The sequence below is a fragment of the Pleurodeles waltl genome, chromosome 8, assembly GCF_031143425.1.
Source record: "Pleurodeles waltl isolate 20211129_DDA chromosome 8, aPleWal1.hap1.20221129, whole genome shotgun sequence".
Classification (NCBI taxonomy): domain Eukaryota; kingdom Metazoa; phylum Chordata; class Amphibia; order Caudata; family Salamandridae; genus Pleurodeles; species Pleurodeles waltl.
The window spans coordinates 737,862,282-737,889,985 of record NC_090447.1 but is presented as its reverse complement, the minus strand read 5'-3'; the positions used below and the strand labels follow the sequence as shown (position 1 = coordinate 737,889,985).

At 51.3% G+C, this 27,704-nt stretch overlaps 1 protein-coding gene across 4 annotated transcripts in view; it reads left to right on the top strand.

Moving 5' to 3' along the window:
* Positions 1-27,704, top strand: part of PHLDB2 (pleckstrin homology like domain family B member 2) — a 483,232-nt gene that overhangs the window by 214,850 nt on the left and 240,678 nt on the right. For all 4 annotated transcript variants that reach the window (XM_069204939.1, XM_069204938.1, XM_069204937.1 and 1 more), the window contains one exon: positions 2,982-3,119. In XM_069204939.1, the coding sequence (XP_069061040.1) occupies positions 2,982-3,119 (138 nt within the window). The remainder of the gene's footprint in view (positions 1-2,981; positions 3,120-27,704) is intronic.

The window sequence follows — 27,704 nt, the reverse complement described above, 5'->3', positions numbered from 1 at the left end:
CCGCATGGCGCGTAGGAATGGCGTTAGCCGGCGGTTACTTTTTTGATGCAAACTAGCGCCGTAGGCAATGCAATGTAAAGGTATTGATGTTGTTCCTATCCTGGGGGAGGCTGGGAGTAAGTCTGTTGGTAAGGACACACAGCATCCCCATGAAGGTGCTGGCAGGCACATGTCTATTCTCCAACCACTAAGTAACTCCAACAACTGCCCTCGAAATCAACAGGGTTTAAATACTTCTCTAGGGAAGCACGGCAGTCAGGTGTCATTTAAGGAACCCCCAAAGTGTCTCCCCCAAGAATAAAATGCCAACAACTTCTCTTGGAATTGGCTACTGGCTGCTCTAAGCAGCTCTTCTACAATATCTCATTCAACATTACCACCGTCGCCCAACCCAATTAGGGGAGCGCACGGACCCGAGTAGGTGTACCAGCGGTGGCGGTAGCAGAACTAAATTATTTTTGCACCCGACCAAAGGTCTGTGTGGTCCTAGGAAGCGCGCTCCCCTAATTGGGTTGGGCGACGGTTAAGAAAAATCTTCTATTATTGTAAGTGACTGGATACCTTTTTCTTTCTTTTTTTGATAATTTCTGGTGAATAGTTTTCCAGACCCCCCCTTTATATCTAGGAGATACTTATAGTCGTTTTTTGGTCCTGACGAAGCATCACTGGATCCGTATGGACCATCAGGATGCGAAACATGTTGACCCACGATAGGGATGGTTTCCCCAACCTTTCCTTGATTTCTCTGATACAGAGTGACTGATCATTATTTCGGTTTCACTCGTGTGACTGTTTTTAACCTTGGCCTTTTTTTTTCTTCGCATTGGGTTCAATAAATTAGTTACCATGTGCCGATTGAGAGAGCCAATTTTAATTACCCCTTTTGATCTCCTTCTGTACTTTCTCTCACATTTGGGGTCACGGCTCCATTATTATAAAAGATCTCCGGCAAAGAGCCCCCCCTTTCGGGGTGGTGCCCGTCAGACATTGCAGTGCCGGTCTGACGAGGAGCAGCTCCGATGATGAAGCATGACATCCCCTGGGATGTGTGAGGTGTCTTGCTCCTAAAATTTAGGACCCCCACTACGGTATCCTCTTTTTCTTCTACACATTTGGAACAGTGTATCTTATTTTTTGACTTAGGAATTTAACACCTGCTAACTCAGCCCACTCAGCATCGACCTTAAGGCTTGAGAGGGTCTTAAGAAGCATATTTGTGCAAGGTCTGGCTGGGCCGGGGTTTCATAAAATGGGGTGGTTAGTCTAATGAAGTGCGGTGATGATTCTCCAACTTCTTTGTTAAAAAAATAAATTTGGGCTGGCAGCCGGGTGAAATACACCATTGGCAGTAATTTAACCTATGCCACAGACCTACTACAGTTAGTCACTGCCTCTATTCTGACCCTTTCTCCGTTACAGCTAAAATCCATTATTAGCCAAGCAACTTGATCTGTATGCCTTTGCCTGGATAAGAAGGCCTGTGAACACAGGCAGGGCTTCCAATCTGTAACAGATACTATACTATTGAAGGAAATGCAGCCCTATCTTAGCTGGAACCTGCCACATGGGATCAGACGATTCTGCCTCCTATTGCGACAGGGGCTCCTCCCTCTTAATACATTATGGGCTAGATGGTATGGATCTTCGGCTCCTTGTGATTTCTGTTAAAATGGCAATCAAGACCTGAATCATGTTGTTTTTATTTGCCCGGCCTTGCTGTTACATTGTTGTACATGGTTACGTCCTAACTGTCTTCAACTTTCCTTATGTTCTGCATCAGAAGTATTGCAGGCCTTTTCAGGCCCCCCAAATGACATGTTTTGCTACATGATTTTAAACTTTTTTAAATGCTTTTTAAATTTGTATTAATTTAGTTACCAAATTACTTTGTAAGAAATGGCGAATGTCATCTGCTCATGAAGGTTTTTAGGTTATTTATTTTATGGTTTTTCTTCTATATGTTTGTTTTATGTGGACCTCAATGGGAGTTCCATATCATAAATAAAAATAAACTTGAAACTTGTCAGCCTCTTATAACTTACCTGGACATACAGAGTTGCCTTCTAATGAGCTATTCCTTCCCTGTGAACTGTAGACTGTAGATTGTAGTTGAAGGTGAATTTATTAATCTGAGTTCTGTCCCCGGGTTTGGGGAGGATGTAGGTATTTTAGCAATAGCCATGTTTTCAACTCCATTCGTAAGTGTATGTGATCCTGAGTGCTTCAAATCTTGACTGGTAGTAAGTTGCAGAGGTTGAACTCTTGCACCGAGGAAGTGGTGCCTGCTAACAATTTCTTATAGTAATGTGATATCATTATCTGTGGCTCTAGCCTAGAGTGTAGCATCCTATTTTGTTTGTATTGCTTGAGTTTTAACTTCCAGGTATAGTAGACCTTTGCCTTGTGATGCTTTGTGGACGATGCAGAGTACCTTGAACATTGATCTTAGGCTATAGATAGCCAGTAGTTTGACTGCAGGGCTACAGCCATTTGTTCTCGTGGGAGAAGGTGGAGAAGGAGCCTTGTGGCAGCATTTTGTATTTACCTATAAATTCCCTTTGACATACCCAGGGTGCAAACAAACATTCTTGCACCCCGGGATTTGTAGTCTAATGTTTTTCATTAAAAAATGACAACAACAAGACCTTTAATGCAAAGAAAAAGCCTAGACTGGATGAGCTGCTGGTACATGAACCTGGGAAACTTGAGCCCTCCGTACACATTCACTGCTTAGTTCTGAAGCAATGGTATTATTAAAATTCATCGGTTGTGTGATGTGTTCTTTTTTCAGACCTTACAGGGCAATAATTTTCCCCGCCAATGTGCGTCTCAAGTATCATAAAATGTAACATACAACAATTGAATTTAATTGCTGAATAAAATCAATACAAAAACTGTAAATTGTTTAAAATGTGGATGTCTTAAAATGTCACAGAAAGGACTGAGCCCTGGAAATGATCAAACTTTTAAAACTGTCCTAGATGAATATAGAGTGTGCCCTTCTGGAAGGGGAACAGGAATCCGAAGCAGCTCAACTACATCAAGAAAAGGAGGTGTTGCATCAGCTTAATAAGAAGATCGCAGAGCTGGACAGAATTGCAATTTGTGAAAAGGCAAAGGTACAAAATGAAAATATAGCTTCTTGTTTGCTCACATTTGCTAATTTTCAAAGGTGGATTTTAACTCATGCGCAAGGACAAACACTCTCGTACTTTCTCACACATACACAAAGCCAAACTCTCTCTCTTTCTGTTTCTCTCTCTGTTTTGCACTCTTTGTTTATTTTTCTGCTGCCAAAATACTATTATGACATTTGCATTTGGAATGGGTGTTCCAGATTTTGACCTGATGCATAATCAAATCTGGTGGGGAAGGAACTCTAAATGTGCTTAGTCATATAAAAAAAACAGCAGTATGCTTTTAGCACACTTATGTATGTCTGTGAATCTTACTTCAGTAATCTGTCCTGCACATCCATCCATCTCTTCCTTCGCCTCATTACCTGTTGATTGGTTGTTGTCATTTTGTGTAGTTATATAATTTCCAGTTTATCCGGTCAGGCTCAGAACCAGTCTTTCAATCCATGTTTTGGACTATTTACCAACTATATTGTTGATAAGCAATTAAGCAACTGTAGTCTACCTTAGTGTCCATCCTTATCAGTTTTCAAAGTTCAAAACCTAGATTTTATAGCAGCAGCAGTGGTCTAAAGTAGACTTATTAGCATGTCATGACAGGGAGGACGGCGAGAGTATTGGTACAGAGAATGTATGGCAGCCTAGCAGAGATGAATTAAAACAAAACAAAGCAATGAACGGGAAAGAAAAGATAATAACTGGAGCCTAGCCACTCCTTCCAAGGAGGTGGCTACTAGGATAAGAAAACAGTACAAATAAACGTTTTAAATCAGCGTATAACTGACATGAATTTCTCACCTTTGTCTTCTCTGTAAAATAGTGTTCCCATTTCTTATATTATTTTATTAGCTCCTAAAAGATGTTTTGTTTCTACACTATTTGTGGCCATAGATGAGAGAATAACACTTCATTTAATTATGCATTTTTTTTAAATATGACTGTTAATTTTATAAGGCTATCCCCTGCCAAAATCCCTCAATAGGAGCTACATCAAATTTTGTATGAGGGCTTGTCTTTTTGCATGAAGCATTTTTTAAGAAATATCTTTATTAGTTTTTCCATGATTAAACTTGGAGAAACAGTTTACATGTACACAGCTTCGACACACAGTTAATGACTACAACATCTTTCACTGGGGTTGAATGCAGTTAGGCGGGTTAGTGTATGTCACGCACTTAACTGGCTCCGACCGCGGAGGCAATGCTGGATCTCTTATCCCCCTAGAGCAGAGGTCTTCAATCTGGGGGTCGGGACCCCCAGGGGGGCCATGGAGACCTGGAAAAGGGGTCGCACATTCCCCCAGCTGATCCTTAAAATGCCTCAGCTGAACTTTAATTTGAGTCTCCTGTGCTGTGAAAGCCGCACAGACAGCTAAGGAGACTTTCAGCCCAGGGCTTCTGCTTCCTGAATGAAAAGCAAATGTGCTCTACGAGCTGATCTGCAAATGTAAAGGGTGCTTGGGAGCAGCTTTAAAATGATCAAAGCTTTGTGAGGACAAACATTTATTTTTTTGAGGGGTAGTGCGAAGAGTTAACAACTGAGCTATGAAGTGCATGCTTGTAATTGTATTTACACAGCGCTCACTTCACCTGGAGGTGTTGAAGGGACAGCTATTAAAAAAAAGGTATTGCATATGCTCTCATATTACTTAAATCCACATTTTGGAAGCACAGTTTTATAATAAACCTTTTTGTAGTGGCCTATATTATACTGTGTGCAACGCAAGTATAAAATAATGCCTTTTTATATATTCACAGTGCTTTCTGTCACAGGCTGTGACCTCATGGCACTAAAAATACACAAGTCACTATTCTCAACTGTACTAACAAAGATTTAGTTCCGTTGCTCTACGGTAAAACACAGACCTCTGCAGTGCATTAACTAATAGAGGTTTCATAATGCACTACAGTGCATTTCCCAATGAGTAACAACTGTATTTTATTTATTTTTAATTTCAGCTGGCTATTATTTTATATGTAGCTACCTGACGGTGAAAGACCTAAAAAAATTTAGAGAATATTTTGGGTTTATTTATGAGAGGCTTGCGCTGCTGGAGCATCACTTTTTTTGATGCTCCAGCATCACAAGCCTCTCAATCGTACCTATGAGCTGACTCAAAGCCACCCTGAGTGGATTGAATGGCCTTGTAGATATGGAGTAAGGCAAGGCAGTGCAAGTTGCTGCATTGCCTTACTTTGCGTCAAGGAGGCGTTCCACGGGCGTAGTGGTGGGTGTTCCTATGCAACACAGATGGATTTTGACACTGCCCCAGATTTACAAAATCAAGTAAACTGGAGCAGTACCAAAACCTTACGTCTCCCTAGAGCACGCATAATGAGGAGAAATTTTAATTTCTCCTTGTTTTTTTCTCTTTCCATGTGTGCTGCTATCTGCCACACATGTAGAAAGAGGTACAATGCCTTTCTAGATTGTTTTTGTGCAGGAAGGTGCCCCTTCCTGCACAAATACAATCCTGCCTATGTTGGCACTAGGCAGCAATTGTGCACCAGCGCAGGGGGAAAGGACAGAAATGTACTGTATTTCATAAATACGGTCCATTCCTGCCCTTTTGTATTGGAGTGTGGCAGTGTAGCAAGAAGCCTTGCATCTCTGCCCCATATCAATTCCTAATAAATGAGGACCTTTGTTTTTAGCACACCCTTGACCACGCCCCAACACTCACTGATCTTTGATTTGCTAAACGCTATTTAATATTATTTCCTCACAGTAAAAATGATTTGCTGTGCGAAATGGGGATGTTTATTATTGTTGATGATGAGGAGTACCAGGTTCTAGAAATTTTTATCAGGAGGGGGTCCTTACACCTACATTTTTTTAAGAGGGGGTCCCGGCATCAAAAAGTTTGAAGACCTCTGCCCTAGAGGGCAGCCCACATTCAAAGAATCCTAAACCCATACATCAAAATGTATAGTTATTTACAATATTGTACACTTCCGGGCTTCACCCCAAAGTACTGCTTGAGAGCAGGTACAAATCAAGACTTAAGGCTGGTGTTTCTGGCACTGCCAAGAATCATTGTGCATGCAGTTCTCTGTACAAGTTTGTATACATATGTAGTGTGTTCTAATCAGTCTTCTCTTGTTCTTATTACAACAATTTGTCAAGAATTACTAGTGGGCGGATTTAATTTCTGATATTATTCAAGTTCGGAGCTCCCATTTTGTAAAGGAGGTTAAAACGTTAATGCTATTAAATCAAAGGTAGTGTCAGATTTCTGGAAAGTGAACTTTCTCTATTCATAATTTATAGATAGTCTTAGGCTTAATCTAAGGATTAGTGCACACTAACCTGTGATCAAATACTTACCCTTGACTCTCCTGCTTAAACCTGGAATCCAGAGGAAGTCTTTGTAGCTGTAGCGCAGGTAGCAGAAGAGGAATCTTCACACTGGAAGTGAAGACAGAAGCGTCAATAGCATCAGGATCACAGGAGCTGCAGGGAGGCTTGGGCTTAAGAAGACTAGAGTGCTGGAGGAATCCAGTCGATTCAAGAGGTGAGTGCATGGAGGAGGAGGGACAGAGGCCATCCCTGTCTTGTAACCCTGTCTATCAGAAAGGGGGGGCAACTCTGACCTTTTGAGGCGGTCAAGTAGGCTGCCATGATACTATCCTCCAATTTAGGCCCTTACCTATTTTGTGCATAGATGCCATCAGGAAGGCCCAACTGACTCAGCTAAAAGCCTTTTCTGTGTCCATGGAGAGAAGCAAGAAGAGGGTGTTGCATTTATTGGCCTTTTCTGTGAGATGGGCTATGCGTCTGATGTTGTCTGTGCCCTGCTGATTTTGTATGAAGCCCACTTGATTGCGGTCTATCAGGTTGGGGAGGAGAGGTTCCAGATGATGTCCCAGAATTTTAGTGTAAACTTTGGCGTCCAGGCTCCATAGGGCTATGAGGTGATAGGAGGCTCATTGGGAGGTGTCTTTCCCTGGTTTTTGGATGAGTAACAGCTGGGGTTTGCACATTGCATGAGTAAGGCTTGTGACAGGGATGAAGAAGTTGAATAGGGAGGTGAAGTGATCTATGAGGGGGGGTGAGAAGAGTCTGTAGAATGTAACACAGAGCCCATCAGGCCCGTAGATTTATCAGTGGGAAGTGCTTGTAGGGCTCTCCGTATCTCAGCCGGGTCTATCAGAACTTCCAGGAGTTCTTGATGCGCTGGATGCAGAGGTGCCCAGTCACACACAGACAAGCAGGCCTGAGTATTATGTGGGGATTTGTCACCTATTTTGTATAGAGATTGGTAGAATTTGAGAAATAACTGCTGTTTGTCCGGTTTCTGGCCGTCTATGTGCCTTTACGTCTTTAGACGTGTGCCACATGTGCTTTTGCTTGATGAGCTTGCAGGCTCCCAACCTTCTCATTCCCTATCATAAAAATGCCGATGTTCGGCTCAGTTTGTCCTGTGTGCCCAGAACTGGTAAGAAGTGAGGCTAGTGTCTGACGTAATGCTCTGGACTGGTTCTGATGGTCCCGGTGTTCCAGGTCTTTGATTTCGGCTGAGAGAGTGTTCTAGAGCAGTCCGGCCTCTCTGACCCTGTCAATTTCGAGTGTTATGAGGGTGGCTCTGATCGTTGTCTTAAAAGCATCCCAGAGCGTGTGAGGTGGTATGTCAAGGGAGGTGTTGGTGGAAAAGTTTGCAGCGATAGCTGTTGCCACTGTGTTTCTGTTGACCGAGTCCCATAGGATGTTAGGTTTGAGACACCTTCGGGTACGGCCTGTAGAATGCCCACATCCACTTGTCCAGGTGCGTTCTGTGTGGGGATGGGCGGAAATGGAAATGTCCAACATCTCTGCCGAACCCAGATTCCGCAGGATTGAAGAGGTAAGCGATGCAAGAGTAGGATTGGTGAATGTGGGAGTAGAAGAAGTAATCCCTATCTCCCCTTTGAAGACAATGTCAGATGTCCACGAGGCAGAGCTTGGATACCTCCTTTCTCAGTATCACTGAATTCTCCTCCATACCCTTGATGTGTTGTGGCTTCTGTCTTGGGTTTCATCCCAAATCAGGTTGAGGTCCCCAATGGCTATTATATCCCCCATGGTGTCTTTCAAGAAATCGTCCTGAGCTGCTTTGGGTAGTAGATCAGTTTCTTGCAGGATAATTATGTCAGGGTCACGGTGTGCAAGGTAGCTCCACATTTGGGACCTCTTGTTTGGGGAGTTGAGTCCCCAGACTTTTATTGAGAGTAATTTGAGGGGAGTAGGGTCTCCCGTCTGTATGTGGTTGGTGTCTTGAGCAGATTTCCAGGTCCCCTCCACATCCCACTCTCCTGCTTACTTGGGACATCAAAGTGGAAATAACCAAGAGAATAGGATAAACTGCTGACCAACAAGGCCACACACAACATTGATAGATGTGAGGAATTGAGAGTAAGAATTATCTGTCTCAAAAGAGCTACAAATCTGTGGTCTGCAAGGTAGGGAAGGGCTCCAGGACTTTGGCATGGAAAAGGGAAAGGAGGGGCAGGGAACATAGTAATTAATGAACAGGTCCAAGTTATGTGTTTGTGTCCAGTGCCCTGCTTCTGCTTACTAACTTTCTCGGGTGAGTAGGAACAGGTTTGTGGCAGCTCCCTGGTGGGGTCCATTGGTTCAGAGTCCTTCTGGGTCATCAGGGAGTCCGGGCATGGGTCTGTGTTCATGTTCCAGAGTTGGGCTATGCCTTTGTGGAGTCGGAGGATTGAGGTCTGTTTTTTTCAGTCAGCTGTGTTCTGAGTGTTTTGGACTTTTTCCAGACAATTCTAACCTTTTTAAAAAAAATAAAAGATAAAAAAGATCAAATGACCCAGAAAAAAACCTGGTGGCAGATGATGTTATTCTGATACCTTAGATCTTTTTAACCAACTTCGGTTCATATATTCGGCAAATGTCAAAGCGATTGACGAAGTCCCCCCATTCTGGAGTGTTGTGCTTCTGTTTAATACCAGCCACAATCCAAGATGACAAGTTAAGAGGAGTCAACTTTCCCTCAGAAGTGGGGAGGTGAGAGGTAAAAAAAGGTAGAAATCTAATCGGGAATGTTGCAATCCTGGCTTCCCGATACGGGTGCCCTAGCTCGCTAACAAGAGGTCAGTCCTGTGCCCCTAGCGGTTCCACAAATGGATTGTTCCCCAGTCAGTTCACCATTTAAGTTTCAGTGACGGATGCTAGGTGATGGGTAGTTTTTTGGGTGCAGTCAAGGCGTGGACTTAGTTTAAACTGGATAACAGTGCCTGAAGGGGTATCCTTATGCAGATCCATTTTGATTAGCCCATCAACCAAAACACCAGATTTTAGGGTTAACTTAACATAGGCCCTCATTCCGATTCCGGCGGGCGGCGGAGGCCGCCCGCCAGAATTCCGCCCTCCATAATACCGCTCCGCGGTCAGAAGACCACGGAGGGTATTATGAGTTTTTCCCTGGGCTGGCGGGCGGTCTCCAAAAGACCGCCCGCCAGCCCAGGGAAAAACTCCCTTCCCACGAGGATGCCGGCTCGTAATAGAGCCGGCGGAGTGGGAAGGTGCGACGGGTGCTGTTGCACCCGTCGCGTATTTCACTGTCTGCAAGGCAGACAGTGAAATACATTTTGGGGCCCTCTTACGGGGGCCCCTGCAGTGCCCATGCCGTTGGCATGGGCACTGCAGGGGCCCCCAGGGGCCCCGCGACTCCCCCTCCCGCCATCCGGTTCCCGGCGGGAGAACCGCCAGGAACTGGATGGCGGGAGGGGGAGTCGGAATCCCCAAGCCGCTTGGAGGATTCCTTGGGGGCAGCCGGAAACCGGCGGGAGACCGCCGGTTTCCCTTCTCTGACCGCGGCTAAGCCGCCGCGGTCAGAATGCCCCGCGGGGCACCACCGGCCTGTCGGCGGTGCTCCCGCGTGCCGCGGCCCTGGCGGTTCTATACCGCCAGGGTCGTAATGAGGGCCATAGTCTTGTGATCTTGAAAGTTCTATAAGGTCAGAATGCCGACTGGCGTGTTTAATGTCAGGGCGTATAATCAAATAGCAGTTGTGGACTGACCTTATGTGATGTATAAATGTATTAATTAGGAAATCCTCGATTTTATACACACCTTGAGGCAACTTAGGAACCCCAACCATGTACACATAACCAGGCATTCCCTGAACTAGCTGCCTCTTAATCCCTGGTCTCTGGCCATTTGATGGAGCTAGGGTAGGAGAGTTCATAACTTTTAAGTTACCATTATTCATGCCAGATCTATGAGGTGGAAGAGGGAAGGGATGGGCCTGACTCGATGTCTTGTGAGGGGGGCATTATCCTGGGTGATCTGGAGGGAATAAGGCCCTATCCTCATGTGTGCCTCTTCTGCTAATGTTCTGCCTCCCATTTTGATATTCTATTAAAGCTGTGTAAGTAGGCAGTACATTTTGATGGATGGGTCTGTTTCTGGGTTTGAAGTAACAGGTTTCTTTTTGCCTAACTTTGCATAAAGTAATTCTAGTTGACCTTTCAGCATTACTACCTAATCTCACTTAAGCAAAATGTGTGTATAGGGTGTGTGGAGTATCGCCTGTGATTGTTCCGGTATCACCCATGTCATCGTCTGCGGGGGGCAGTGTGGCAAGTATGGCATGTCAATTGGCATTAGTAGACGGAGAGGTATACGGCCTTTCGTCATGTGCCTCAGATGTGGAAACATCTTGGTATAGGTTAGAGGCACCCGGGGTGTCAACGAGTGCCACAGCTTCCTCTGGAGTGGCTTTTCTTTAACCCAGCAAATATAGCAGTAATCTTGCCTGTGGCTGTTGTGTGGGCCTGTCCCACTTCCTTTTCACCTCCCAGCAATGTTTCTAACTCATCAATCAAGGTGTCTATAACATCAAGAGTTGATGAACTTTGGGGTTTATCCAACATAGTGGGCGAAGCGCATTTGGAACTTTTATTCCTGTTCCCTGTTATGGGCTCTGTGGCCTTGCACTTGCCCATGGCCGAGCCTCCCAAATAAACTACAATAAGATGGTAAGCAGGCAATGGATTAGACCAGAACAAATCTTTGGGGGTGTTAAAATGCAATCACACAATACGATGCAAAGATGCAAAAGTGGGTAAAAGTTGGCCCCAACAACAGCAAAAAAAAACAACCAGATTTAAGCAACACCCAGGAAAACACTAATATTGTGCTAACAAGACAGACAATGGCAATGTTGAAGAATACAGAGACCAAAGACAATGGGCTCGCTCCTCAAAATCTACACCCACGATCCGTACTGGAGAGAAACTAGAGAGACAAGACGAAGGGCTCTGTCCTTGGAAACTGCAAATGCTCAGTTAGCCACACAATTGTCTTGAGGCAGGGCCTGGTCGTAAGTGCCCACTGGTTCACAAAGTCAAAGTAGTAGGGCTGGTTCAGGTGCAGACAAAACAAAGCATGGGCGCCGAGTTGGCACAAAGCAGACTGGGCTAGGAAACCACAAATTGCCCCCTCCAGGAGAGCCATACACAGAGTACAAGCATCAACAGCCCTGTCAGAGCACAGTGGAATGAAATAGATCCTTACCAGATGCAGGCATGGGATCTCCATCTGTAAAACCAAGAGGTGTGGCCCTGCCCGGACCCGTCCTGGCACTGACAGGCACAGGACAGGCCCACCTGGGCACAGCCGGCACGCAGGCCGCCCGCAACAGGTGGTTGGGTGCTGTATAGCACATGGCGGAGGGAAAACAGATAGAGTTCCTCCTCCTAGGCAACGAACAGTCTACAACACGAAGTCCCACAGATTTCCAACAACAGCAAGGCTTCCTGTGCATCCTGTGCCACAGGAGGTGTTTGGCGCAATATAGTATGTGTCGCAGGGAAAACAGATGGAGTCCCTCCTCCAAGGAAACAAGCAGTCTGGGACAGAAAGTCCCACAGTGTTCCAACAACATCAAGGCTCCTTGCGCATCCTGAACCTTGGGAGGTGGTTGGGTGCTATATAGCGCGTGGTGCAGGGAAAACAGATGGAGTCCCTCCTGCTAGGCAACGAGCAGTCTGGGACACGAAGTCCAACAGAGTCCCAATAGCAGCAAGGCTCCCTCTGCGTCCCACACCGCAGAGGGTGATTGGGCGCTATATAGCACGTGATGTGGGGAAAACAGATAGAGACCTTCCTCCAAGGCAATGAGGAGTGTGGGACACAAATTCCTGCAAAGTCCTAACAACAGCAGGGCTCCGTGTGCATATCACACTGCGGAAGGTAGTTGGGCGCTAAAGAACGCATGGCGTGGGGTAAACAGATGGAGTCCCTCCTCCTAGGCAATGAGCAGTCTGGGCCACGAAGCCCTGAAGAGTCTGAAGGACAGCAAGGCTCCCTGTGCATCCCACGCTGTGGGAGGTGGTTGAGTGCTATATAGCATGCAGTGTGGGGAAAACAGATGGGGTCCCTCCTCTTAGGCAATGAGCAGTCTGGGACACAAAGTCCTGCAGAGTCCCAACAAGAGCAAGGCTCCCTGTGTGTACCACACCATGGGAGGTGGTTGGGTGCTATATAGCATGCAGCACAAGGAAAACAGATGGAGTCCCTCCACCTAGGCAACGACCAGTCAGGGTCACAAAGTCCCGCAGAATACCGACAAGAGAAAGGTTCCCTGTATGGCTTGTCCTACAGGGAGGTGGTTGGGTGCTAAATAACACGCGGTGCGGGGAAAACAGATGGAGTCCCTCCTCTTAGCCAATGAGCAGTCTGTGACACAAAGTCCCACAGAGTCCCAACGACAGCAAGGCTTCCTGTGCATCCCTGTGTTAAAATTCTATTTTAAAACCTGAACCTGAAAAATAATATAGAGATCCATCTATTAAAACCTTTTGAATCGCCAACACAGCCGTTTGTAAAAACATCTGCTTTGCAATGGCAAAATAGTGTGTGACCCTGTACTAAACAACTTTTGTGAGCCAGAAAAGTACTTTTGACTTGGAAACTTGGTTTTATGAATCAAAGGTAGGAGGACCTTGAAAGGGAAATCACATTGTTATTGCAATTCACAGTGGAATATATCCATAATCTGCAACAAAACAGTTTTATGCCACTTTTGAGCAGGCTCTCAGCAGTAAAAGAAGGCACATTGTTTAAGGTGGTTTGTGAAAAATCAATAATATATGTCAAACTTAGCTGTCTTAAGGTTGTTAAGGAAAGTAGCTACGCCAACCTTTTTTGGTGAAAAATCTATTTCAAGAGATTTGTGGAGCCACACCTTTGATTGTGTGCACATCTGGAGAGACCCTATCAGTGGCTTGTATTACTGGATACATATTGTCAGATAGCACCCTTGTGAATACCTGGTGTGATATAGAGATAATGTCTTCACCTTTGTATTGTAGCTCACAATTGAATGTGTCAATGATCTACAACAAAAACGTTTTATGTCACTTTTGAGCAGGCTGTTCAGAGCAAAACTTGTTCAAAGTAGTTTGTGAAAATCTTGAATACATGCTATCAGAGGGAGGAGTGCTTCACCTAATGACCCATTAAAATTGTTGTGGGGCTTGAAATCTGCTGGGTGTGAAATTGTGCAGGTCAAGCAGAAATAAATATATCACCACTAGCCATTTATCACTGGATCTCACATTTGGACCCACAGGTCTTGGCGGCTACAGCCCGCTGGTGCGCAGCAAAGAAGAACACCACACCTTTGTAGTATGCAGCAGCGAGAGCACCGGGCAGCTGCTCGCACTTTTATTTATAATTTGGGCTGAGCCCGGCCTCCAGGAGAATAAGCCGCAACATTGTATGAGAGCGCCCAGGTGGCTCTCTACATCCCTCCCATGTTTTAGTCAAAAGCATCATAACATCTATTTGAGTAAACAACTAAGACAGAGGGAAAAAGAAAGATAGAACAAGAGACAACATTAACAGTACTCCAGCATTGCTTTTTTTTTTACATTAGCACACAAAACAGTCACTGTCTGGGAGTTGGATTGGGTCACAGGTGATACCTTTCACTTCGGCTGACCAGCCCCTCTTGGAGCCCATTTTCCAGTCCAGGAAGTCCGGATCCACTCTGTTCCAGCCTGATGCTTCTGCCATTGTCAGGCCGGGCTTCACTCCTCCTCAACTCGGGTGGTTGCTCACCAAAAGCTTCCTCTTCCCACCCCTCAGAGAGGTCATCAGCACCTCCGTCGTTGCTCTGCACTACTCGTTTGAACCAAGAAACTTTGCGAGTGACGTATCTCCCTTTCCTATGAGACATCATAGCTCCCTTGATTCTGTCCACCTTCCAGACGTCTGATTCGTACGGGGCCTGTAGCTTCCACCCTGGGTGGCGATCTTTCAGAAAGACATAGGGGGTCATTCTGACCCTGGCGGTAAAAGTCGCTTACCGCCGGCCAGAAGGGCGCCATAACACCGCCGCGTAAACCGCCACGGTCATTCTGACCCGCAACTGGCAAACCGCCAAAAACCCGACATCCTCAAAAATCCGCCACACCAAAGGACAGCAAAAAAATGGCGCAGACCAAACCTCCACCGTCACGCCAACAGAAAAACGCCCATACCATTCCGACCCACAAATCCACGCGGCGGTCTTTCAAACGCGGTATTCCATTGGCGGTACACGCCGCCGCGGTCAAAATACACACACACATAGAAAACTCAGCAACATTGGTCTGTTCGAAATACGCACACCTAATACACATACTAATACCACTCCCACACACCCAACACAATATAAAGCACACACCCACATCACCCACAAGCCCCTACGACCCGAAATCATTGATGAAGGTGAGAGACCGAGCACAGAATAGCGAATCCCACAACACACAGGCACACAACACCATCACCCACACAGAATCCACGCACCAAACACCATACACCACCACACGCACCACACTCATCACCACAAGCGCCACCCCACACCTCAACCACACCACCCCATGGCACCCCAAAGACGCCCCAGGTTCAGTGACGCCGAACTCAGGGTCATGGTGGAGGAAATAGTCCGTGTAGAGCCCCAGCTCTTCGGGGCACAGGTGCAGCACACCACAATTGCCAGGAAGATGGAGCTATGGCAAAGGATAGTGGACAGGGTTAACGCAGTGGGACAGCATCCACGCAATCGGGAGGACATCAGGAAGAGATGGAACGACGTACGGGGGAAGGTGCGTTCCATGGTATCAAGGCACAACATTGCGGTGCAGAAGACTGGCGGCGGACCCCCACCTACTCCCCCAGAATTTACTGCGTGGGAGGAGGAAGTCTTGCACATCCTGCATCCTGAGGGCCTCGCAGGAGTAGGCGGAGGAATGGACTCTGGTAAGGCAAATCTTCACTACTGCTTCCCACCCCCACCCCACCTGCATGCCAAATCATACCCCCACCCTCACCCCCACCCTTACCCCCTCCCCCATCACACCAACCCCTAGCAAAAGGCTCACCATCACAACCCACCCATCCCAACACCAAACCCTGCATGCGACCACAAAGCATGGACACCCATCACCAAAGCATGCCCACTGCACACACACATCACCCCCACAAGCCACCCTCACAAAAGCCCCCACAAGGAAATGCCTGCACATGGGTACACGGACACCCACCCATCACACGAAATGCCACACACAGAAGCAATAACCATACCTTTATACCCCTGCAGGACCCGAACGCCACCACACCGCCACGGAGGGTCCAGAGATGTCCATCCCACCCCCAGAAGAGGCCCCCAGCGATGACAGCCGCTCTGTCTCCCTGGAGCCAGACGACCAGCCCGGCCCATCGGGGACCTCTGGACAGTCGGTTCCCCACAGACAGCCACAGGCTACACCAGACCCAACCCCCTCTGGGAACACCAGCACAGCTCCCACCCAGCGGGCCCATGCCTCTGTCTCCAGGGCACGTAAATCAGCGGTGTGTCCACCACTACAGGGCACCCAGGTTGACCCACCACCCCAACAACAACAGGGACCTGGGGGCAGTGGTAGTGGGCACACCGTCCAGGGGACAGAGGCCCAGGAACACAGGGGAACTGGGAGGGCTGCTGTGCGACAGGGGGGGGACAGGCCCGGGGAACCGACTCTCCAAGAGGCCCTCTCCACCATCATGGGAGCATACCACCGCTCCCAGGAGACGATGGCGACGGTACTGGCCCGGTTCCAGGAGATCCAACTGCAGGAGGAACGGTACATGGGGTTCAGGGAGGAACTGAGGAACATCGGTTCCGCAATGGGGACCATCGTCCTGGCCCTTACCCAGATCGTCACCACATTGCTGGACCATGTAGCACCCCAAAGTGCCCCTGTCACTAGCCCAGGCCAGGAACAGCCTACCACCTCCGCCGGCGCTAGTGGACAGGAGGCCCCCACACAATGACAGGCCACCAGAACCCCACCTCCTGCAGAAGAAGAACCACCCCGCAAGCGGAACCTGAGATCTCACAAGAAGACAGAGTAGGATTGCAAGACCCCCGCCAGCCTAAGATACCCCCTGATGTCATCCCACTGTCCCACATTGTCACCCTGTCCAACCTTGAACTGCCCTTGCTCCATCCTTCCACAGGCATATGGACAATGCATCTGTGCGACTGAGAACTGGACTCTGCCATGGACATTACTCCACCCCCACCCATCCCCGCTTCCCAATCATTTACCTATATGTAGCACTTAAAATAAATCACTTATTCCACTTAAAAAAACAGGAGTCTGCTTGTATTCTTAACAAATGCATTACACATAACGGTGCAATAATGTCCAGTTACTTTGTGATGACAACATACCAATTTCAATAAGCTTTAGTCCATGGGCAAACAAAGCTGAAGTCAGGCAGTGGGTCATACAGCCCTGAAAAGGGAAGGGAAAGTCACAAATCAGTTAACAGGAACTGGGGGGAAACAGACAGTGGAGACGCATGAGGCCTCAAGTAAAAGTAAAATGGGGTGGCTGATTCTTACCTGTGTGCTACTGAAAGTATTGTTGTATGACTGTATCCCTGTTGTCCGTGTCGTCCCCGTCGTCTTCCTCCTCTTCACTCTCCACAGGCTCCACAGCTGCAACAACACCACCATCTGGACCATCCTCCTGCAGAAAAGGCACCTGGCGGCGCAAAGCCAGGTTGTGAAGCATACAGCAGGCCACAATGATATGGCACACCTTCTTTGGTGAGTACATTAGGGATCCACCTGTCATATGCAGGCACCTAAAGGTCCTCTCTATGATCCTCCTAGATCGCCCATGGGCCTCATTGTACCGTTCCTCTGCCCTGGTCCGGGGATTCCTCACTGGGGTCAGTAGCCACGACAGGTTGGGGTAACCAGAGTCACCAATTAGCCACACACGGTGTCTCTGTAGCTGTTCCATCACATAAGGGACGCTGCTATTTCGCATGACATACGCGTCATGCACTGACCCTGGGAACTTGGCATTTACATGGGAGATGTACTGGTCAGCCAAACAGACTACCTGGACATTCATCGAATGATAACTTTTTCTGTTTCGGTACACCTGCTCACTGTCTTTGGGGGGAACCAAAGCCACATGGGTCCCATCAATGGCACCAATGATGTTGGGGATATGTCCAAGGGCATAGAAATCACCCTTCACTGTAGCCAATTCGCCCACGTCAGGGAAAATAATGTAGCTCCGCATGTATTTCATCAGGGCAGACAACACTCTGGACAAAACCGTAGAAAACATAGGCTGAGACATCCCAGATGACATGGCCACTGTTGTCTGAAAAGACCCACTTGCCAAAAAATGGAGTACTGACAGAACCTGCACCAGAGGGGGAATCCCTGTGGGTTGGCGGATGGGGGACATCAGGTCTGGCTTCAGCTGGGCACATAGTTCATGTATAGTTGCTCTGTCAAGCCGGTATGTAAGTATGATATGTCGTTCTTCCATTGTCGACAGGTCCACCAGCGGTCGGTACACGGGAGGATTCATCCTTCTCCTCGCAAGTCCCAGCGGACGGTGCCTAGGAAGGACAACATGGAGCACAAAGTCAAGCAACCCACAGGTTAATTCACACAGCTTGCACAGTACACGAATCGCTATGCATGGAACGGCTTGTATGAGTGGCTATGCAAGGCCTAGGCCTGTGTGACGCAGTAGAAATCATGCCATGTGGGCCCTTGAAATTGCGGCTGCCTGACCTGTGAAGTGCGACAGTGGGATGTGAGGTCAATGCGCTGGCGTGGCACACCGTGGCGGTAGGCGGTCGAAGACCGCGGCGCAAAGCAGCATTGGTTAACATTGAACCCTATGGATCTCAGGAGCCAATGACGATGTGCGCCGGCGGTCGTGGTACGCACCGCCGCGGTACGCACCGCCGCGGGCGTGACCGCCATTTTCTATCTGATTAATCACTCGAGACCTGATCATCCACAGGAGAGGACCTATACTGCAAGTGCTGCTGTGACCTCAGTCTGGGAGATACAATGGCTGCTGCGTCTGGGGAAAGGGCCCCTGCCTTCACTGCCGAAGAATTGGAGAAACTTGTTGATGGGGTCCTCCCCCAGTATGCGCTACTCTACGGTCCTCCAGACCAACAGGTTAGTACACAGGGTGCACATGCCTGTGTTGAGTGGGGTGTATGTAAGATGGTGGGGAGGGGAGCGGGAGGGGAGCGAATGAGGACTGCAACGCACGAAAGATGAGAGCATGTGCCACATGGCAAGGTTGGGGAGGGGGGGGCCACTCACATTGACCAGGCAGAAAACTGATGCGATTTCTTTTACCACCCTGTACATGTCACATAGGTCAGCGCCCATCAGAAGATCGACATTTGGCGTGCCATCACCAAGGACGTCCGGGCCCTGGGGGTCCACAACAGACGGGGCACCCACTGCCGAAAGAGGTGGGAGGACATCCGCCGCGGGACCAGAAAGACCGCTGAGTCTCTGCTGGGGATGGCCTCCCAACGTAGGAGGGGTGCCAGCCGCCAATTGACCCCCCTGATGTCCCGGATCCTGGCGGTGGCCTACCCCGATTTGGATGGGCACGTGAGGACATCACAGCAGACACAAGGGGTGAGTATCAGCACATTCTGCTATCTTTGCGAGCAGGGAAGGTGTCTGGGTGGGGGAGGAGGGCTGTGGCTATCTCCAGGCCAGGGCGCATTCTGTAGGCTAGGCCCCTCCGTTAGACACGGCCCTGTGCCCCCGCCCCCCACCTCTGTAGGGTGCCAAGTACAGCTATCCATGGTCCGGCCTCACCGGTGTGTGGATTTGTCGTCCAGAGACCCGTAGGACTAGTCACAATTACTGAGTAGTGTACCCCCATTGCGCGGCCTAGTTCAGGGGGCTTCTGTGTCTGTCCTGTCCGGCAACGGTGTTGCCAATGCATGCACTCAACCTGTCTTCATTTCTCCACCCCCCCCCCATTTTCTTTGTCTTCCTGTTCATGTGTGCATTAGCATCATCTGGCGGAGGAGAAGTGGCATCGGAGCACGAGGGAGCTGCATCTCACATGGCCCCGGAGGGCCATACGACAGACTCCGAGTACACCAGTGAGACGGAGGGCGAGTGGAGCTCCACAACGGGGACCCGTGGAGACGTCAGCGACACCGACACGTCCTCGGAAGGGAGCTCCCTAGCGGTGGCGGCAACATCCGTGCCCACCGCCACAACAGGTACAGCCGCCACCCAGCGCACCAGCCCCGCCCTCCCAGCAGCCCCTCAGCCTTCGCTACATCCCCGCTCGCCCAGGAAGGAGGGCATCTCCTTCGCCCCAGGCACCTCAGGCCCTGCCCCAGTTACCCCTGCTGCCCTCAGTGAGGAGGTCATTGACCTCCTCAGGACACTCATTGTTGGGCAGTCTACCCTTTTGAATGCCATCCAGGGTGTAGAAAGGGAGGTGCATCGGAGCAATGCATACCTGGAGGGCATTCATTCGGGTCAGGCTGCCCATCAGCGATCGTTCAACGCTCTGGCCTCAGCACTGACGGCAGCCATTGTCCCTGTCTCCAGCCACCCTCTTCTGACTCCCTCCACCCAGTCCCAGTCTCCTGTTCCTCTGCCTATCCCATCCACACCATCAGACCAGCCTGCACACACCTCTACACCCAAGGGCAGCTCATCCAGACATAAGCACCACAGATCACACAAGCATTCACACAAGCAACATCCACATGCAGACATGCCAACAGTCACTACCACCTCTGTGTCCCCCACCTCCTCATCTCCCTCCTCCCTCCCTGTGACGTCTCCACTCACACCTGCATGCACACCACCATCAGCCAGTACTTCCATCACCAGCACACCCTCCATTACAGTCCGCACACGTGCAGTCACCACCCCCACTACCATTTACACGTCCCCTGTGTCCTCTCCCAGTGTGTCTGTCACCCCCTCTTCCAAAGCACACAAACGCAGGCAGCCACCCACCCAACAGCCATCCACCTCACGACAGCCTCCGTCACAAGCACCTGCACCCAAAGACAGCACACTTGACTCTTCTACAACCACATCCTATTCCCCCACTCCCATACCCACTACAGCTACCCGTCCCTGTCCTTCCAAAGTCGTTTTCCTTTCCAACCTTGAACTCGTTCCAATCACTGACCCACCCCCTCCATCTGGTAAGACCAAAAAAAGCACCTCAGCCACCACCAGTCCTGCATCTACTGTGACCATAGTGCAGGGCTATTGGAGTCCTGCAGATCCTAGGGCAGGAACATCGGCCAGCAGCAAGGGAACAGCCAGCCCCCCCCTCTGGGAAGAGGACAAAGAAGAAAAGGGCCCGGCGCGACAAGCCTGAGACGGCTGCCACCAAGGACAGTAGCCTTGCCCCGTCACCTGCCACATCATCCAAGGGAGGCAAGGGCCACAGATCTCCAGCGAAGGAGGGCAAGGGCAGCAGGGCGGAGAAGTCAGGCAGCAGGCGAGCTGCCCAGGAGGGCCCCACCAGCCCCATCCCGGGTGTGACGGACGACACCCACGGGCCCAGGACTCCATCACAGGAGGGCGCCGCCACCGCAAGTTCGGAAGGTGAATGAGCGGTAAGTCTTGCCCAGGTCTGGCTCCCTAGACACACAGGACAAGAACCGCTGAACGGGCCCCGCCGGGAGGAGCACTGCTGAACAGGGCCCGCCGGGAGGTGCACCGCTGAACAGGGCCCCGCCGGGGCAAGAACCGCTGAACAGGCCCCGCCGGGAGGAGCACCGCTGAACAGGGCCCCGCCGGGCCAAGAACCGCTGAACAGGCCCCGCCGGGCCAAGAACCACTGAACAGGCCCGCCGGGAGGAGCACCGCTGAACAGGCCCCGCCGGGAGGAGCACCGCTGAACAGGGCCCGCCGGGAGGAGCACCGCTGAACAGGGCCCCGCCGGGGCAAGAACCGCTGAACGGGGCCCCGCCGGGGCAAGAACCGCTGAACGGGCCCCGCCAGGACAAGAACCGCTGAACAGGCCCCGCCGGGAGGAGCACCGCTGAACAGGCCCCGCCGGGAGGAGCACCACTGAACAGGGCCCCGCCGGGAGGAGCACTGCTGAACAGGGCCCCGCCGGGGCAAGAACCACTGAACGGGCCCCGCCGGGACAAGAACCGCTGAACAGGCCCCGCCGGGAGGAGCACCGCTGAACAGGCCCCGCCGGGAGGAGCACCGCTGAACAGGGCCCCGCCGGGAGGAGCACCGCTGAACAGGGCCCCGCCGGGGCAAGAACCGCTGAACGGGCCCCGCCGGGACAAGAACCGCTGAACGTGCCCCGCCGGGACAAGAACCGCTGAACAGGCCCCGCTGGGAGGAGCACCGCTGAACAGGCCCCGCCGGGAGGAGCACCACTGAACAGGGCCCCGCCGGGAGGAGCACCGCTGAACGGGCCCCGCCGGGAGGAGCACCGCTGAACGGGCCCCGCCAGGAGGTACACCGCTGAACAGGGCCCCGCCAGGAGGTGCACCGCTGAACAGGGCCCCGCCGGGGCAAGAACCGCTGAACAGGCCCCGCCGGGAGGAGCACCGCTGAACAGGGCCCCGCCGGGCCAAGAACCGCTGAACAGGCCCCGCCGGGCCAAGAAACGATGAACAGGCCCCGCCGGGAGGAGCACCGCTGAACAGGCCCCGCCGGGAGGAGCACCGCTGAACAGGGCCCCACCGGGGCAAGAACCGCTGAACAGGCCCCGCCGGGCCAAGAACCGCTGAACAGGCCCCGCCGGGCCAAGAACCGCTGAACAGGGCCCCGCCGGGCCAAGAACCGCTGAACAGGCCCCACCAGGCCAAGAACCGCTGAACGGGCCCGCCGTCTCAAGCACCGCTCCGCTGGGCCCTTCCTGTCAAGCACCGCTCCGCTGGGCCCTTCCTGTCAAGCACCGCTCCGCTGGGCCCTTCATCTCACGCACTGCTCCGCTGGGCCCTTCATCTCAAGCACCACTCCGCTGGGCCCTTCATCTCAAGCACTGCTCCGCTGGGCCCTTCATCTCAAGCACCGCTCCGCTGGGCCCTTCCTGTCAAGCACCGCTCTGCTGGGCCCTTCATCTCAAGCACCGCTCCGCTGGGCCCTTCATCTCAAGCACCGCTCCGCTGGGCCCTTCATCTCAAGCACCGCTCTGCTGGGCCCTTCCTGTCAAGCACCGCTCCGCTGGGCAATCATCTCACGCACCGCTCCGCTGGGCCCTTCATCTCAAGCACCGCTCCGCTGGGCCCTTCATCTCAAGCACCGCTCCGCTGGGCCCTTCATCTCAAGCACCGCTCCGCTGGGCCCTTCATCTCAAGCACCGCTCCGCTGGGCCCTTCCTGTCAAGCACCGCTCCGCTGGGCCCTTCATCTCAAGCACCGCTCCGCTGGGCCCTCCATCTCAAGCACCGCTCCGCTGGGCCCTTCATCTCAAGCACCGCTCCGCTGGGCCCTTCCTGTCAAGCACCGCTCCGCTGGGCCCTTCATCTCACGCACCATTCCGCTGGGCCCTTCATCTCAAGCACCGCTCCGCTGGGCCCTTCATCTCAAGCAACGCTCCGCTGGGCCCTTCATCTCAAGCACCGCTCCGCTGGGCCCTTCCTGTCAAGCACCGCTCCGCTGGGCCCCGCCGTCTCAAGCACCGCTCCGCTGGGCCCTTCATCTCAAGCAACGCTGGCCCATTGACAGTGCCGGTTCTGTGTCGAGCAGGGCTTCAGGAAGCACTCGGGGCACCATGCCTCCTCCAATAACAGTGGAGTCGGTAATCCATCTGATGGACTGTGGCTTTGCACCCCCCAGGATGGGACAGTGGGCATGGAGGCCCCTCGTGGATCTGGCGTCGTGGACTCATGTGGCTGAGGTGCCCCCCCTTCCCTCCCCCCTGAGGTGCCTGTAGTTTTATCATCTGATGCCCCTGCAGTGTTCTCTCCAATGGTATCTGGTCTCCTGTGTGGGCGTTGCCCATGTGTTTGTGCACATTGGCCCACGGACTATGGAACTTTGACGGAATGTGCCAGACTTTTTGCCTATGGATATCTTGTTGACTATGTTCATTCCTTATTTTTGTATTTTTTATATGGCATATTTGCCATTCCTTCAATGGAGCTATTTATACATATATTTTATCGAACATTTCAATTGTGTCTTTGCATTATTCCGGGGGGTTTGTGTGGTGTCACTCTGACTTGTTGCTCTGCATTGGGGTGTAGGTATTTGTGGTGGGGGGGTGGGTGTATGGCGCATGTGTGTGCCCGTAAGCTTTCCTCCTCCCCCCTCCCCTGTGTCGTAGGTGCAGTACTCACCGTTGTCGTCTGCGCCGGCGTTCGTACTCCTGGTAGATGAGCAGGTAGACAATAGCTGGTAGGATGTGTAATTCGGGTTCCATGCTGTCCTCCTTCCTCGTGGAGTGTGTATAGGTGAGCGTTTTCCCGTTCGTAGTCTGTTTCCGCCGTGTTTTTATCGGCGGGGCTCCCGCCCCGGAAAAGGTGGCAGATTGGTGAGGTGTGATAGGGTGGGCGGTACATTGTCTGCCACCTGCCTGTTGGCGGTGACCGCCGCGCTGTTTGTCGGTCCCGCCGTGGCGGTCGGAGTGTTAATGTGGCGGCCTGTGTTGGCGGTTCCCGCCTGAGTTAGAATACCATTTTTTAGACCGCCGGCCTGTTTGCGGGTTGGCCGCCGCTTTATTCCCGACCGCCAGGGTCAGAATGACCGCCATAATCCCCTACCCTTGGGTCAGGGTGCTTGATTCACCTCAGTGTGCTGGTCCTCAGGTTTGTTTGCCTTTTTTTCTCCTAGGTCCCTTCAACGTGAACGGTTGCCGGCCGCCACTGCTTATTTGCCGGGATACAGTCATGGTGGGGCTGCTGGAATAGTAGGGCCTCCAGAGCACAGCCTGTCATGCTGTGGGGTGTTTGCCCATATGCCCATAGGAATTTGTGAAGACACCACTCAGCGCCCTCCCCTTGTTCCACTCCTATCCGAAGGGCACAGTTGAGTGTCCGCATAAAACGTTCAAAGTCCCCATTTGCCTGGGGATAGTGCAGAGTGATCCGGCAGTGTCTTATGGCGAGCGTGGTCAGGTACTCCTATAATTCTTGCCCATTGAAGGGCAAGCCATTGTCCATTCTGATCTCATCAGGGAGGCCTAGCATGGCAAATATCTTCTCCAATTCGGGCCAGATTTGTTCAAACGTGTTGAACGTAACCAGTTTGACCACGGGGAACGGGGTGCAAGAGTCAAACATCACGGCGGTCAGCCGGCCATCAGGGAAGCTCCCGAAGTCCATGCTCAGTGTGGAACATGGCAGAGTGCACAACATTTCCATTAGCACCAGGACAGGGAGCTGATCCTGGGCGATGATTGCACAGGAGTGGCTCCTTCTCCCACGCCCGTCTGACCACAGTGTCCATCCCCAGGAACCACACCTTGCTCCGGAGGCGTGCTTTGGTTTTGGCTGTTTCTTGGTGCCCCTGGTGGGCCAGCTCGACCATATGGTCCCATAAACACCACAGCAGTACTATCCTCTGCCCACGCAAGGGGAGGCCTTCTTTGCCTTCTGACAATTTGCTCCTCGAGTAGGAAATGCTTCCAGGAAATGCTTCCACAGCTTCTTTGCCAGTACTTCCTTTGCCTTACATATCACAGGGTCTTTACCATAGGCCTCGGAAATCTCGGGTACTGTCATTGCCATGGGGCATGCCTCCTCGGCCTCCTTGCTTACAAAGCTCTCAATGCGCTCTTCCTCCCCTTTCTTGTGACTCGCCCAGCAGCTGCTGCAGAGGATGCCAGGACAGGTAGTCAGCCGGGTTATTGACCCCAGGTCACTAGATGACTTGGAACTGGTACAGTTGGAGTAGCACTTCCCAGCGCTTGATTCATGGAGGAGCAAGTCGGGCGGTACCAGCGAAGATGGAGACCAAAGGCTTGTGGTCGGTGACCACCCGGAGCTCCTGCCCGCAAAGGTAGAAGTGCTGGCAGGCCCACCGAATGGTGAACGCTTCCCTCTCAATCTGGGAGTACCTTGTTTCTGTTGCTGAGAGGGCCCTGCTCCTGTATGCCACTGGTGCCCATTCCTGGTCATGTTGTTCCTGTAGCAGGACGGCACTCAGCCCATCAGGGCTGGCAATTAACTACCCCTTAGGTTTTCCTAGTAGGGAAGTACGCCATGGTAACTTTGTCCAGTAGTGCCCCCTTTATGGTATGGAACGCCTTGTCAGCCTCGGGGCCCCACTCCCACTTGATGTCCGTTCGTGTGAGCTGCCGAAGGGGTTCCGCTATGGTGGCCAGCTGTGGAATAAACCTCTTGCAGTACGTCGCCATTCCTAGGAAGCTCCTTACTTCCATTATGTTTTGCGGGATGGGTGCTCTCCTGATGTTGTCCGCCTTTCTGGGATCAACCTACAGCCCCTCATGAGAGAAAATGTAGCCGAAGAAGTCAACGGAGTTGCGGTAGAAGGCACAATTCTTCTTGTGGAGGGTGAGTCTGGCTTCGGAGAGTCGCTGTAGCATGGCTCTCAGATGTCGATGGTGATCCTCAAGTGTTTCAGAGAAGATAAGGATGTTGTTGCTGAAGTTGAGCACACCTACTAGACCTGACACATCTCACGTATGGCACATTGAAATACTTCGGCATCCAAGGAGACCCCAAAGCTGAGCCAGTTATAGCATCGAAGGCCCACGTGTGTGGAGAACGTGGTAATATTGCGATTCTCCAGAGCTAGCTCCAGCTGATGATAGCCAGAGTTCATGTCCAGCTTAGAGAACCATTGGGCTCCATTGAGATCTGTGCAATTATATTGTCCATTGTGGGGGTGATGTGTCGCTCCCTTTTGATGGCACTGTTGGGCAGTCTCAAATCCACACACAGGTGGATAGTGCCTGACTGCTCTCATTTTGGAGCAATTACGAGAGATGATACCCACGGGTGGGGTCTGTGACCTTCTCGATCATTCTTCAAGGGTCTGCAACTCTCTTTCCACGAGGGGACTCAGGTGGAATAGCACATGCCTGTGTCATAGAGCAGTGGGTCTCACTGTGGGGTCAATGTGCAGCTGGAATTGTTACACCTTTAGTTTGCCCAGACCTTGAAAAGCTGCTGGAACTCTTCCAGCACTGTCTCAGCATGAGAGTCATGGATTTGTCATGCAAAAAACACAAGCTCGAAGTCCTCCGCAGTGTGACTCCCTAACAGGGCTCCTTTGTTCCCTTCTGCAACATGGACCTTTGCTTTTGTTGAGTGGTTTGTGCTTGTGATGGTCACTTCAATTGTACCTCAGAGGGGCAGAGGGTCTTGTCTGCCATACGGGCATATCTTGGTGCTGCAGGGCAGGTGGGGTGATCGGGGCGACAGCCGGTGATATTGTTCTGTGTCCATAACCTTCACGGAGGTGCTGGTGTCGATGAGGACTGTTGCTGGGGCACCGTTGATGTCTACCATGCACATAGGGGGCGCACGCCGCTTCTTCTCAGGCCGTCTGGCAAATGAAACAACGGAGATATCCTCATCTTCTTCGTCCTCATACTGTGCTATTCCGGGGTAGGCCTCCCCTACTATTGCTCCTGCATCTTCGTCCGATGCTTTCTGCCTCACGACTGCCCTTCCTGCTGGTGCAGTTTTCGGTCTGGGTCACCCCCCTCGACAGACTTTGGCAAAGTGGTTCATCTTCCCACACTTCGAGCAGGTTTTTTCTTTTGCCAGGCAGACCCCTGGCATCCTGCAATCAAGGCCGTAGTTTCTGCATTCTTTGTCATCCAGCTTCTGGGAACGTGGTGGGTGCGGGTGATTCTGGCGCACCTGAATAGCATCAACCTGCTCCTCTTTCACTGTGGCTTGTTTTGTTGTGCCCGTGCTGAGGAGAGCCACCTGGGGGTGGTGGCCATATCATCCGTGAGGCTGGAAGAGAGCTTGCGTGCCCAGGCCAAGATCAAGATTTCGTCCAGTGAGATGCCCATCTGCCAGAGGATGAGCTTGCACAGCAGGTTGGAGTGGCACCCCTGGATGATCTGTGCCCGTATTTCTTCATGCTGGGTCGAGACCTATGCAGGTGCTCGCGAGCTTTCTCAGCCTCGCATAGAACATGTCCACGGACTCCGTGTACATCTGCTTTGGTTGGCAAAGTTTGAACCGCTCATAATCCGGGTTGAGCTGTGGATCAAAGTTCTGGATGAGGGCCACCACCACAGATTCAAAGTCATTGTCACCACCGGTGTTAGGCAACGTCTCAAACAGTTTGTAAAGCTGATTGCCCCCAAAG